The following is a 15751-nucleotide window of genomic DNA, read 5'->3' as shown; positions in this document are numbered from 1 at the left end:
TTCTACATACTCGCCAATGATCCCATTAGTTTCATCAGCCTGCAGCAGAGCCTCCTGTAGCTAAGCTGCTCTGTTGCCTCATCCAAGGACTCAGCTGCAGGTCTTCCAGCATTAGGTCTCCCTAGGAAGAAACCCAGGGATGCCCCTTATTCGCGAGGAGGCGCTTAATCCCAAGAAGACCTTTCTTGCAGCTGCCCTGTGTTGCTTTCAGCATGGCTTGTGCCTTTGTGTAGTGCAGGTCCCTTGGACTGAGGAATATCCCCATTTCCTCCTCAGACTCTGGTGTTTGCATCAGCAGGAGGAAAGGTCCCACCAATTGTTTCTTCTGGTTCTGGTTTCCTGACTGAGGATAATTCCTCCAATAGGAGCGGGATTGCAAAGCTCTATGGTGTAGAAAGGTATTCTGGCATCACCACACACCTACCACCACCGTTTTTGCCAAATTTCAGGGGCAACTGCAGCAGTGGCAGACATCTTAGATAGCACCAGGTGCTGAACTGTAGCAGTGTCAGTATGGTCCCCAATGGATTTTAGGATCCAATACAGCACCCGGGCACTCAGGAGTTGTCCAGAATGGGGATAATAATGGGACCATAATGGTTTAGTTTTCCAAAAATCTTATTCCCTGTAGACGACAACATTTTAGATTTGCTTGTTTCATTCAGAGCCCACTCCAGTGGTAATACTAATAATTTTCCTCACAATAATGTTGTGGATTTGTGAGTGAATAAATGTTATGTAGTAAATACAAAACTGATCAGGGATTTAAACCGAAATCTATGGAATCCAAGTTTTGCATTATAGTTACTGCACCCTTGTGAATGCTGCACACATCTACAGTTGTTACCAGCTGTGAACCACACAAACAGCTTCTATTTCCAACACAAATAAGGAGCAGAATAGCATTGTTTACTACTCACTGCAAATATACCAGAATTATTATACAGATACCTGAGAGGTGTTCAAATCAGTAGGTCATATTTTAAGCTGGTAAAGTTAATGAACTATATAGTGTGATGTGAAAGAATTATATGGTTCTGAAAACAAGATTTGCACAGTCTGATTTAAGATTAAACGATAGATTTGGAGATTCATCTTATGTACTTGGAAGTACAGTAAGTTCCACTGTATTCAGTGATGCCTACTTACACCTGCTTAAGTGTCAGCTTTAATTTTTTTAAATGCAAGGTTTAAGGGGTTTGATCTGGAGATGCCATTCAGCTAGGTGCTATTTGGAAGTGGAAGGGTGTTTTCCCACCTTAACACAACACCTTTGCATGAGGAAAGAGAACTGAAATGTGACAGAGTGCTTCCATTAGCACATAAATGCTTTGAAACCTCTTTTGCAGAAGATCAGGTATAACATCTAAAGATTGATACGTGAAGTAAGTCTGCTACAGGCAGTTTTCATCAGGTAGGAGTGAGAAATTTGCAGACCAGTGCTAGTGCCCAAATGTCCTCCACTCTCAATTCAAACCAAAATATTTAATGTCATATATTTAGATAAAAGCAGTGTATCTGTGTCTGTGTTATTTGAAAGCATGTCTGAGAAATGGGAAGTAAGATCTATCTTTATTAATAAAGTGAATGTGATAAGTAGTCTTTTCCATTTGTTTGAGTAATTAATTGACCTGTATACCTCAGGGTACATTAATGGTCATAATACATTAAGGTGAACATTTGCTGCTGAGTGTAAAATCTTTGAAGGTATTGAAATTGTATTTCTTTGGGGATGGCTTGTGGATTGCAGCAGGGATGGTGTTTTACCCCAACATTTTAGGATGAATTCCTTTTTTCTGTCACAAGCCATGTCTGGTCCCTTTAGTTGTGACTTGAAATAACATTTAAACACCTATAAAGACTAACTGATGTTCTGTTTTTCCATCTGCGATGCAAAGTAAATAGTTTTGTAGGAGGAAGAACTTGAAGAAGGTGGATGCTATGCACATTTCCTAACAAGCTTCTGTGATCTGTTATAATGGAAAGAAAGGAAGGTTTTTCTTTTTATTCAGATATGGAAATGGTTTGTAAGAGTAAGAAGCTTTCATTTGGCATGAAGAAGTAACGTTTCTATTTTGCTATTACTGGGATTTCTCCATTTTTCTCAGTGCTTCTGTTTGTTAAGAGTCTTAATTTTTTTCATTGCTAAGTGGTTGATCATAGTGTATTCTCTAGTGTTAGTCCTCATTATGTCTCATGGGCCCCAAGTCTAACCAACTAATTATCTATTCTACCACAATCTCATCATTACAATATCTCCAATCAAGAATAGATCAGAATCTTATTTTTATTTTACAGGAGCCACCCAGACCATACCACAAACTACTGAAATGTTTATCAGTGCAGGGTTGAACTAAATGTAAGAGAATAAGTATTTGGGATGATAATGAACATGCATAGAAGTAACTGATCTTTTATTTATTTATTTATTTAACACTACATATCTGCAGCCCTTACCAACTCACTGTGATACTAGTTTAGCTGATAAGAGAAAAAAGATGCTGGATGTTTATCTGTTAAAGAATATATGGAGCAGGCTCATTTGCAGTGGACAGACATTAAAGTCACTGCTGTGTTTGTTTACTGCAGGTGTAATGGCAAATGTAGAAGTAACTACAATGATGTAGAGCAGTCCATTTGTCTGCCTGCTTGTACAATTGCCTGTGTGAACAGCCATGCAAGCAGGGAGGCAACTTAGACCTCTCTGCCAAAGCCACTTCTACATTTACAGTTACATGTGTGTAAAATTGAAGGCAGGAGGAGAAGGGGACGACAGAGGATGAGATGGCTGGACAGTGTCATCGAAGCGACCAACATGAATTTGACCCAACTCCAGGTGGCAGTGGAAGACAGGAGGGCCTGGTGTGCTCTGGTCCATGGGGTCACGAAGAATCGGACATGACTAAACGACTAAACAACAACAAAATTGAAGAGGGTGGTGGCGTCAAGATTTGACTTTCAGTAATTCCTCCTGATAAAAACACTGGTGCTTTTAAAAATATATATCTGTTTCTAATTTTGTGGGAAGAACATGGTTACTATACTGTAAGTGTGACTGGCCTTTAGAAATTCATTTGTACTCATTTGAAGGGAGACCTGAAGAGTAGCTTTCTTGCTACAATGAATGTGTCTCAGAATGAGAGAGACCTAAGAGGTAACTGATCAAAGGCTGTGAGGCTAGTGACAAAATATGTTTGTCTTTCAGATCCCCAGCTCAAGGGTATAGTGACCAGGTTATATTGCAGGCAAGGCTACTACTTGCAAATGCACCCCGATGGAAGTCTCGATGGAACCAAGGATGACAGCAGCAATTCTAGTAAGTGCTTGCTTTAGGAAACTCTTCGTACTCCCACCTCTCCCACAGGTAGCGTGTTGAGTTACCCATTCTGAGATGTTATGTTCTGGTATCTTTTTATGGCTTTTGTTCCCCTCCCTTCTCCAAAATATCCTTTAGCAAAAGTGCTTTTTTTCAAAGCAGGATTCAAGACTTCTTCTTTTGTAATCTCTCCTTCTTCATACTTATAAATAAGAAAACGCGTCTGGTTTCAAGCTGTTCACTAGAGACATATGTTCTGCTGTTTCTTGTGTGTGTGGGGAAATGTTTACTAAATTTGGAAAGAAAAAAAATCACTGCTCAAGTTGCTAATTTTGACCAGAAACTCATTTCCCTTACATGTTTTGAGTAGAACCTACTCATACTAGATGAGCTCTCATAAAATACTGCGACATCTAAAAGGCCTTTAATATTTATTGCAATAATAAAAAAAGAACTTCCAGAGTGGGGGGGGGGGGGAAATGTTATTTCTTGGATGATACAGCTGTTGCTGCTGAATTCAGCCCAGACCAGGATTTGATTGTGGATTTTCCAGTGTATAAACACAATTCTCATGGCAGTTCACTGAAATCTGCTGCATTTTTAGAGCATTTTAGTCTGCACTAGAGTTTCAATCAGCTCCCCCAGCCTCAGAAGAACTGTCCAATCCAGCCGTCCACTTCACAGATGCAGGCTAAAGACAGCTGTTTGGCTTTGAGTACCAATGTCTGCTTATGGGACCAATCTTAATAAATGTAATTCTCAGCTATTTCCTTGCAAAGAACCCTAGGAACTGTGGTTCAGAGGAATGCCCTGGAGCTCTTTAGGAAATTCAGAATATCTCACAAACTACAAAGCTATGATCCCTGAGGATGGAGCCCTAGCAGATAGTGTTATCATGCTAATATTGTTGTATAATGCAAATGGGTTTGAAAAGAACCTGTCAAATTCTATGCAAAGCCTGAACCAACTGAATGAGAATAGAATCAACCTCTTTCCATACACCCAGTTACATACCCAGGCCCTTTGACAGCCTTAGTGAGACCTGAGAAATGTTGAGGTCTCTCACCCTTGTTCCTCCCATCCTCAGATTCAACTAATATGGGAGGGTATCTATAGATTTTGTTCAGCAAATCCCTTCTTAATGGGGATGGCCTGAACCCGACAGGGCAGTGGCTGCTTGCACTAAATGACCAATTGCCACTTCCTGTGCTACCTTGAACAGATTGTCTTCCTAGTGGGCACTGCTGTGTCTAAGTTGATAATGACCTGCATACCTATCAGAAATTCATTCAGTTTCCATTCTCTAACTTGCCTGTGGTTCTAACTTAATGTCATGGCTAAAACATGTCTAGTTTTTAAACTGCCACACGCCCGTCAACTCCCTCTATTTTCTGATCCACTTAGCCTAGTGCTAGAATTGTGCTCAGGAAAGAGCTGTGATTGGAACCACTTTCAGAGACTTAAGGGAGAGATCCTTTTCATTTTTATTAAATAACAAAACTAAACATGAAAGTTACATTATTAAACTTAAATCAAAGGCCAAAGATCTGTTGCTCCGTATCACTTGCACAGTGCTCTGTTTCATGCACAGTGGGGCTTTTTCAATGGTCGTGCAAGGTGGTATCCACTACATACTTGCAAAAGTAAAATCCCATTTAAAACAATGGGGCAATTTTTGGTTTGTATGAAGGTAAACTAGAGATCATAGGATCTCCATGGTCACAGCCTTACTGGTCCAACATTCTAAAAAGTAAACAAATTGGAATGAAATTGCAGAAAGGAAAATCAAACAGGCTTTTGATCACAATCTGTTCAGCTAGTATTCATTTATATCTTTCTAGTACTTCATAGATATGAGCAACTATCTTTACACAGAAACTGAACTGGGAATAAATTCAAAGTCATGAGCCTATATAGTTACTTATAGTCTTATTTAACCCTTTCTCATATAGCTACAGTCTGCCCATTTGTAATGTGGGGGGTAGTAGTACCACCCTAACATACAGGAATATTGTATGGATTCCTGAGATAATATTTGTGAAATGTGGTGGACCCTCTGAAACACTGTATAAATCACTGCAACATTTATTTCCATTCACAGTACAGTGGTGCCTAGCAAGACGAAAGTAATTCGTTTCGCGAGTAGCATCGTATTGAGAAATTTTCGTCTTGTGAAAGCACGGTTTCCCATAGGAATGCATTGCAATGCATTCCTATGGGAAACCTCGCAAGCCGAATGAATTATTTTCATCTTGCGAGGCATCACTCTTGCGGGGGGGGAATTGTCTTGCGAAGCACAGCCATAGAAAAAGTCATCTTGCGAGTCACCACAACAATCGCAAAATGCTTTCATTTTGTGAGTTTTTCGTCCGGTGAGGCATTTGTCTTGCAAGGCACCACTGTACGTGGGCATGACTTTTTTATTTCTGGTTTTCATCATTAAGAATCGTTTCCCTCCAGGCTTTACTTTAATTTCCTCTTCTTTAGCACATATTGTAATAGCTTGGCACTGGGGCTTAGCTGTTCTGATTAGCCTATACTTTCGATACTTACCTCACAATTAACTCAGCCAAGCAAATTACTGAAAAATTGTTCATCTTGGCAAAGGTTTTTATTTTATTATTTCAACATGTGGCTCACTTGGTTTTTGGTGCCTTCCTTTTCACAGTTCTCATTTGTTCAGCCTCATTTGTTCACAGTATTTAAACCAATCAACTGACAAGTTGCCCAACGTTATTTGTGGATGCCATTGACACCAAATATAGCATGATGACATCATAGAAATCAAATAGATCGTTATCTCTGCTCAGATTAAATGGCAGAGAGGCCAGGAACATAGAAGGCAAGGAAGATGAAGTAGAGAAGCAGTGTTGGGATGATGCAAATATGTTGGAAACAAAAGTATTCAAAATCACAAAATGTAAGAGGCACTTGGTGGCCTTAATGCAAGTAAACATGCAGACATATGAGCTTCTTGGGACCAATTTGGAGTCTTTTAACATTTCTGAAAGCTTTTTTTAAAACTCTAAAAGTACTGCGTTTACATATACAGTATATCTTTCTCAGAATTGGGTGAGCCATCCAGTCCTACTCTCTTCTGCAGCTGCTGGGGTGAATGCATGTAAAAATTTGTACTGAATCTGTTTTGGCATCATTCTGTCCCAAAGAAGCACAGCAAAGCTGTTTAGTGCACACCATTTGTCACTCAGGATGAGACATCTCCTTAGTCATATCTCCTTTCTAATTCAAGATGGCAATAACATTTTTTTAAAAGCAGAGGCTACACTGCTCCCTTCTCTATGTTCCTTGTTCCTCTGTTGTGAAGATAATTTTGTAAAACGCTTCACTTAATGGTGACTAATCCCAGCCTTCTCCCTGTGTCTGAGAAAACAGCTTCTTCCACATACCCCCCTGGTCTATTCTACGATCTGGAATACGAATACCCATTCGGATGACAAACAGGTCAATAAAATGTGCTTAGGGCAGGCCTGTCTAGAAGAGGGCATTCCGTCTTCTTCGTTCCCACAGCAAAGGTTCCAAAAGTTCCATCCAGACTGCCTGGCACTCTGGATGGAGCAATGGAGGGCAAGGCATTGCATCTGTTGATACGGGAAAGCAGGGAGATGGGTTTCTTGCCACACAGTTATCCCACCATGAGTGGTGAATAATGGGGGGGGGGGATTTATCCTGCAATGGTTTGATGGGCTGTGGGCTGTTGGTGCCCAGTGTGCATACGTAAGCAATCCATGCATAATGATTCATGAAGTCACAGAAGTCAAAGACAGAATCTTATCAGCTTAATATTTAACTATACTATTTAGAGACAGTACTCCCTTGCATGATTCTGCCCTGAGCTTATTTGAATGTTGTTTAACTGAAATGTGTCTATTAAAAGCCTGGCTATGCCACATATAGAAGACTAATGATTAATATCTTATTTACTTGTAAGGATTAAGCTGTCTTCTACATTATATGTCAGGTTCAAAAATTGAACTCCTGTTAGAACTAATGTAGCGAACCACAGTTAAACTAGTTGCCTCAAAGTGACACACAGCACTCTTCCTTGGTGTCTGCTAATCCTGCAGAAGATTAATGAGGGAACCCCATTTTCTCTGTGTATATCCTGTAACTATTACTGCCATCGGTTTGTTCTCTTTTTCTCTTTGACGCATCCCTCTCTCATGACAAACAATAATGAGCAATTCCAAAATCTACAGCAGAGCCGTGCCTTTATTAGGATCAAACAAAATGTCCTAAAATAGTTACTAAGGCTTCCAAAATTCAACCATAAATTCTGCATGGATCACAGTTTGAGATGGAGTCTAATGAGATCACGGGCACAGTCTGGTTACCCTCTTCTAGATGCTGTGCAAGTTTCAACCTAAAATAGGGAGGGTGGATAAATAGAAGAAACAGATATATGGCTGATACCCTATTTACAAAAAATCTAATTGTTTCCTATTTATTTCCCCTTCCTCACACTAGGGGCAGCCTCTGAGCATTAACTATCTAACATGGAAAACATGTCCAAGACAGATTTGGACTTTGCCAGAGTTTAGAAATTGGCCTCTCCTTTTCTGCAGCTGGGGGTGGGAATGTGGCCCCCATAATTCCCTAGACAGCACAACCACTGGGAGTTGTTGCCCATAAATATTACTTTCCCCACTTCTGGATTCTACTGTGCGGCGATCACTTCAATGCCTGTTGCTTGTAATCTACATGCAGCAAGCTGCTGAAGTACTACCAGCAGCCTGGTGGACTCAGGTTAGGGAAGTTGCTTAACATCATGACTGAAACCGGGGGTGGGGGGACAGAGTGAGAAGTACTGAACTGACATATGAAAAGTTGTTGGAGGGTACAGTTCAAAGCCTTCACACAGTGGGTCTAAATTCCTCTAAAATGTTTTCTATCTATGAATCTTTAGATGCTGTTAGACTACAACCCCACCATTCCTGATCATGGACATAACATCTGTGGATAATGAGAGTTGTAATTCAACAATAATTGTAGAACCAAGGTTAGGAAGGACTGCTTTGGAAGTTTACTGATACAGTGGTGCCTCACTTGACAACGTTAATTCGTTTCAGCGAAATCGCTGTAGAGTGAAAACGTCAAATGAAATAAAAAACCAATTGAAACGCATTGAAAACCCTTCAGTGTGTTCCAATGGGCTAAATACCTGCTCGTCCAGCAAAGATCCTCCATACAGCAGCCAGTTTCGGTGCCTGTAAAGCGAGGAATCCATCCTAGAAAACAGTGGGGAGCCATTTTCTTTAGCCGGCAGCCATTTTGAAACCTGTCGATCAGCTGTTTGCTGATTGTCGTAAAGCGAAAATTGGTTCCTGAAACAGGGAACTGATCATCGCACAGGGAAAGAAACCCATTTAAACCATCGTTTTGCGATTGCAAAAGGGATAGCAAGAACGTCAACGTAAAGTGGATTTATCGTAGAGTGGGGTAATCATCCAGCGGGGCACGACTCTATAAGGTTCAAATAGGTTTTAGAAGTAGCATTAAGTAATAGAGTGTTTTGGTTTCCTCTACTATGCTCATAACTTTGGATATTTAAACATCTACCTGTTATTTATTTTTTTATCTATTTACCTAAGCCAGTAAAATGTATGGAATTTTATTGCCTTTGTTCTTATATCAGCAAAATATATGTTATTTTGAAATGTTCTATGATTCTATGGTGTTTTTTACTTATGTGTGACAGATCTTCTTTATTTTTACAGCATTGTTCAACCTTATACCAGTGGGACTTCGAGTTGTTGCTATCCAAGGTGTAAAAACAGGCTTGTACATCGCCCTAAATGGAGAAGGGTTCCTTTATACATCAGTAAGTAATATGCCATGACCTGTGGTTTAAATTGAACTTCCACAACAAGACAAATACAATTAATAGAAAATCTTATAAATGATGGTGAATCAGAAGATGCTGCTTTTGGATTGATTTATGGGTTTATAACAGAGAAATGGGCCTTGATGGGAAATTTTTGTGACTACTCTCTTGAAACCATTGAAGACCGTGTATACCTGGCCCCTTTGCCATGTGGAAGCCGCTGGAATAAGCTGCTTCCCAACACTACAAGACTAAGCATTTATTTTTTATTGTGGTGTTTGATTGATCTTTTGTTGTATTTAGTGTACTTATTTTTATTTTATTTATTTATTTAACTTATATGCCGCCCACTCTACCCAAAGGTCTCTGGGCAGCTTACAACAATTAAAATACAATAAAAATACAATAAAAAGATAAAACAATTAAAATACAATTAAAATAGATACTCTAAAAATCTAAAAATCTATTATCCATCAGGACCCACCGTTGATATTATTTCAATTAAAAGCCTTCTGGAAAAGCCTTCTTGGAAATGTCATCACCATTGGTGCCAGACGAATCTCAATTGGGATGGCATTCCATAGTCTGGGGGCAGCTGCCAAAAAGGTCCTTTGTCTACAAGCCATCCCTCTTACCTCCTTGAGGAATGTCTCTTTCAAAAGGGCCCCGTGGCTAGATCTTAACTGCCGGGTAGGCTCATATGGAAGGAGGCGGTCCTTCAGGTATCCAGGGCCCAAGCCATTTATGGCTTTATACATCAAAACAAGCCCTTTAATTGGGCCCGGGCAGCAACTGGTAGCCAATGTAATTTAATCAGAATCAGCTTGATGTGTTCCCTAGCAGCCCCACCACTCACCAGCCACGCAGCTCGATTCTGGACCAGTTGCAGCCGCCAGACCGTCTTCAAAGGCAGCCCCATGTAGAGCGCATTGCAGTAATCTATGCGGGATGTTACCAGTGCGTGTGTGACTGTTATGAGGCTCCGCCCGTCCAGGTAGGGCCGTAGCTGGTACAATTTCCGCAGTTGAAGGAAGGCGCCCCTGGCCACCGAGTCCACCTGGGCTTCCAGCATTAGACTGGGGTCCAGGAACACCCCCCGGCTGTGGACCCTGTCCCTTAGGGGGAGTGTAACCGCATTCTGGGCAGGGAAATGGCCCTCCCACCTGTCCAGAGAAGCACCCACTAACAGCGCTGAAACTTAGTGTTTCTAGCTTTAAATATCATCTTTTAGTGACGTAAGCCACCTTGGGTCTTTCTTAAGGAGAAAGGCAGGGTAAAAATATTTTAAATAAAAAGATAAATTGTAGTTTTGGGTCATATAGGAAGAACCTATGTTGATACTAAGAGAACAGGTAGCATGGAAGTGTGTCTTGTAGCACTGGGGTTCGTTTATTACCTGTCTATTTTGAGAAGGGACTATGCTGTCTGTGGTTGATGCTATGACAGCAATGAAGCAAGTGAAGGGACCCATTAATATCTTCCTGTGAAATTACTGACAATACTACTTATTTTCATTTAGCAAATATATTTCAAAAATGACTCGAGGATTTTTCCTTAATATAACTATACATAGTACTGTGATTACAAGTATGTATGTAGCCTGAGATCCAAAAGTTTCTGATATGCAGATTTTATTGGCATGTAATATTCCAGATTTTTTTTTACAAAAAAATATAGAGTTTGAATAATTAAAAATTATTTTAATTATTCCTAGGAATGTTCTTCAGATAGCTCTGGTATAGAATTTCAAAACGGAACAGAGTATATTAAGAAAATTACATATTTTGGTTAAACAAATCTTGTGTAATACAGTGTGTACATTACCCTACAGTCTTTTAATGATATAAAATATAATGATATAATAATAGGAGCTTATGGGTTTTCGCCAAGGATGTTATTGTCATGATTAAAGGCGAGACAACCTTCATGTTAATAAACAATAGACAAAAGCTAGCAAAGAGGGGTCCTATTAGTTTCAGTGAGACAGAGTTAACAAGATGTTTGCCTCCACCACTAGAATACACCTCACCTTAGCTAGATGGCTCCAATATTTTGCACAGAGCAACATGTCATTAACAAGGAGCTGTATACTATGAAAGTGAATATATGGTTCAGAAGTGAACTGATATGGATCTGAGGGCCACATGAAGATAATCTAAAAATATAAACTGGAACTATTGCTCGTGTTTTATTATATTTGTATGCTGGTCAAATGTCATTTCATATTATATCTTTTATTCTTATTGAGACAGAATGTGATGTTATTCTTTTGAAAAGGTTGAGAGCAGTAAAGATGTAAGTTACAGTATCAGTCCCTTGAAGGATAACAGAAATCACAAAGTAGCAAAAAGTACATTGGCTGCTATTGTTTACAAGTTCAGTATAGCCAAGACAGAGATCATTTTCTGTCCTCTGGCTTGGATGAAAGAGATTTAAATGTCTGCCTAAGGATTCCATGGCACAAAAATTGCAGTGTTTTGTAAGGACATTGCCCTCTGGCCCAAATCCAGCTGTATGGAAACAGCAATGCGATAGTCTCATTAGTTTCGTTAAAGTTGTTTGGTGCTGAAGGAATGTGGATTCATGTGCTGGGCACATAGTACATTTATGTACCTGTTATGCTTTATGTAGCCCATGACACATGCACAAAAGCCTGCTTTCAGGTGTGCATGCCCCCAGCTGAACCATGGAGTATGTTTTAAAGAATGTTATCTATTGGAGAAGGTGCTTGATATTTATTTCATGGTGTTTTCTATACCTCTTGTCTGGAGAGCTGCTCTAATTATCAGTGTAATGATTTATTTCATTGGAAGGAATGCTAGATGTAGTTTCAAGCTCTTGCTACCCTGAAGAAAAATATTCTGTTTATTTTGCATAGAAGGCAGTGCTCTGAAAGTTAATTAGGAGGAAATGTTCTAATAACTGAAATGTCATCAAAATTTTAAAAAATGAGTATTGTACAGACCTTCACTGTCATACATTGAAGGACGGCGTATGGACAATCCATGTCTTTTAGTAGAACACTGGAAGTGTGTCATAAGAAACCTATAATATAAAAATGTACACTTATTGGAAAGTTGATTGCTCTGACTGGTGCCTTTTTGAGTCTGTCATATGCCATGTGCATGAATATGGTTTTGTAGGCATGTACACATAAAACAATGTACTCCAGCACTGTAGCCCATGTTCTACAGGCCAGTACTGCTAGCTGTGTGTGTGTTTGTGTATTCTTCCTCCATAATGTTGCAACATTTCCAATATTTGTTGAGGTAAGAAGGCAATTCCCAAATATAAATTCTGTTTCTAAAAATAGATTGGAAAGCACTGTGGAAATTCAGAGAATGAGAAATCGCTACAAGGTGATTCTAATACTATATTCTCTTGCATGCTCTTTAGGAGATTCTGGTGTGATCAGTCTTCAGAAATCATATAATCTCTGGTATAGTAAGGCTACACTTGAATGTATATGGTATGCCAGTATTCATATGCCCAGAGGGAGTAACTGTGTTAAATTTTTGTTAATGGTCAAAATCCTACTATGAAATAGTGGCTCAAATCGTGTTCCTTTGCACAGTAGAGTAGGCCTGCTGAATCAATGCAGATTTTGTAAATCATCTCCTCTTTGAACTCAATTGATTTAAATGGGTCTACTCTAGTTGTGGCTTACTTTAATGTATGTTGCAGTTACAGTAGGCACATTTAAATCAATGCAACTTATGGAGGAGTTGACTCACTATATCACCATTTATTCAGTGGGCCTACTCTGGTGTGAAGGTACGTGGTGGCGCTATGGGCTAAACCGCAGAAGCCTGTGCTGCAGGGTCAGAAGACCAGCAGTCGTAAGTTTGAATCCACGTGACGGAGTGATCTCCCGTTGCTTTGTGCCAGCTCCTCGCCAACCTAGCAGTTCGAAAGCATGCAAATGCGAGTAGATAAATAGGTACCATCTTGGTGGGAAGGTAAAACGGCGTACCCTAGTCACGCTGGCCACATGGCAACAGAAACTGTCTTTGGACAAGTGCTGGCTCTATGGCTTAAAAACGGGATGAGCACCGCCCCCTAGAGTTGGACACGACTGGACTAAAAATGTCAAGGGGGAACCTACTCTAGTGTGACTTACTACACTAAGCAACAGAATTTTGGACAGTATGTATGTTAACCATGCAGTTTTTGCTATTTGTGGATTGCCAATCACCCCTAACTGCACAGTTGGTCACGCATCCCATTGCACAAGAGGGCTAAAGAGGATGTGACAGACACATAGTAAACTGACTTCTGGGTCTTGTATGATTGCTGTTACACATTTGTAACACTTCAGGATTCTGGCTACATATCTAATGGCCTCCTGTTTCTTAGCGAGAATAACTCAATGACTCATAATGCTTCAGTACCTTAAAGTTAAATGTATGTTGTGAAAAAGAGTAGTGGGGTTTAATATTTAGAATTCATTATGCAAACAAAAAAGAGGGGGATGGGTCAACATAACTAGGAGCAGCTGGGATGTGCCTTAGTGCTGCTGGTGGTGGTAGGAATGGCAGAAGAAGCCTTTGGTGAGTCATAAGTCAGAGAAGGGATAGCAGTCAATATGGATTGCTGCTAATATGATTGGATAATCTAGTACAGGGGTCTCAAACATGCAGCCCGGGGGCCATTTGCAGCCCCCCAGATGATAGTTTGCCTGCCCCCCCAAAGCGCCCACACATCCTCTGCTGTCAAGAGTAAAAAAAAAACCTTGCCTCGCTCGCCTGCTCTCTCCCAAGACAGCACCTCTTGCACCCTCCATCCAGAACTGCAGCCTGCCAGCCAGCCCACCTGTCTGTCGGCTAAGGAAACTCCTGGGCGGCTTCCTCGGGCTCTTGCTCTGCTTGGCGGAAAATCTGATGCGGCCCAGCCTCACCCAGACTCTGTCTCTAGCGGCCCCCAGGTAAATTGAGTTTAAAACCCCTGATCTAGTATAAGCTTCAGAGACTCTCATAAACAACTCAGCTACTGTTTGGAAAAAGAGAAAAGATGCATACATTAAAGAATCCTCATTCTTGACCTCTGATCTTTTTGATCATGTGGGTTCTAGACTTTTGTAATAAAAAGTTTTAGAAGTCCTTGATTTTTCTGCTAATGCTATATTAATTTTTATCTGCCCACAATTCAGAACAGGAAATGAACTGGACAAAATCCACTATTTATTCTTTTTGTACAGTTCTCATTTATTTCTCAGTAGTGATGGTAGTGGTTCGAGGAAGCATGGAATAAGTGATGAAATACTGCTTTCAGAGCAAAAGTCATTTTTCATTATGGCTCAGGGAATGTAAGACTTCCATGTAGAGCTCCTTCTTATGATAACAAGAAACATCTTACAGAGTTTGAAGCCAAGTTTTAAGATGATCACTGTGTTTTATTATTCAGATTGTTATATTGATTATTTTGATTGTTTTAACTTTATATATCACCTTAGAAGATCAAACCAGACCATGTAGCTAGAGTGTCGTAAGAAGCTGAAAACAGTAGGACTTGAAAACAAAACCTATGTTCAATTCTCAGTGACCAGTCAGAAAAGGAAACAAATTAATATGCAAGCTGTTGGAGGTGAGAAAAGGTTCTTCTTCATGGTCTCTGTGAAAGAACAGCATTTATAAACTATAGTGTGTCCCGGTGGCCTGAGTAATGAGAGATCTGGAAACCAAGTCCCATGAAGAACAGTTACAAAAATTTTATTTGGTTAGCATGGAGAAGAGATAATTAAAGCGAGATTAACACTGTCGTCGGCAATCTGGAGGGTTGTCATGGAGAAGATGTAGCAACCTAGTTCTGCTCCAGAGTGCAGTACTAGAATAAATGGGTGGAAGTTAGAAAAAAGCAGATTTTGCATATATAGCAGGAGAACGTTCCTAATAGTGCAAACTGTTCACTGGTGTGTGGGGGTGGGGAGAGACTCAGTTGATGGTGGGATCCCCTTTGCTAGAGTTGTTTTAACTGGTTCCTACACTGAATAAGTGATTGGACTAGACGTGAGAGTGGCATATGACAAAGGCAGAGGTGAGGCAACCCCCCTGCCAGTTCAGTCCGTGAGTCCACTTGCCTTCAAGGATCCTTATGAATCTAAAACATTCATTACTGTTGTACTAAACAGGAATGGTGGAATGAGTACAAAAGAAAAGCAGGATGGAAAAGAATGAAACAGGTCCAGTATTATTTTTAGACTTGCTTTTCTTTTTAAACGTTTTTCCAGCACCACGTATACTACCTAAAACACCATTCCTCCATGCCACATGAGAAAAGTGCTGTTGAAACATAGAACATTTTGGCATTCCAAAAAAAGCAGTTTCATGCAGGTCAGGTGCTCAAAGGCAGTTTGCATGAAAGTATCCCCATCTGTGCATATTGCCTTCTCTCCACTTTTGGCAGTTCCTCTTGCGCTACTTCCCGAGCCTCTCCTGTGGATGTTTTGATCCATGTGAAAGGTTTGTTGTGTTTTTTTTGGGTGGGGGTAAGGTGACAGAGATCATGATAGCCACCTTGTGCAGTGGACTACCTCCATGTATGTAGTGAGAGAGAGACATACGGACGGACGGATGGATGGATGGATATTCACTTTT

General features: G+C 40.3%; 1 protein-coding gene across 4 annotated transcripts in view; it reads left to right on the top strand.

Moving 5' to 3' along the window:
* Positions 1–15751, top strand: part of FGF14 (fibroblast growth factor 14) — a 386515-nt gene that overhangs the window by 281499 nt on the left and 89265 nt on the right. For all 4 annotated transcript variants that reach the window (XM_020795565.3, XM_078391413.1, XM_020795566.3 and 1 more), the window contains 2 exons: positions 3206–3316; positions 9052–9155. In XM_020795565.3, coding sequence (XP_020651224.1) covers positions 3206–3316; positions 9052–9155 — 215 coding nt within the window. The remainder of the gene's footprint in view (positions 1–3205; positions 3317–9051; positions 9156–15751) is intronic.

This window comes from Pogona vitticeps, chromosome 3 (assembly GCF_051106095.1).
Source record: "Pogona vitticeps strain Pit_001003342236 chromosome 3, PviZW2.1, whole genome shotgun sequence".
Lineage (NCBI taxonomy): Eukaryota > Metazoa > Chordata > Lepidosauria > Squamata > Agamidae > Pogona > Pogona vitticeps.
Note: the sequence above shows the minus strand (reverse complement) of the source record. Positions and strands in the feature narration are given on the sequence as shown.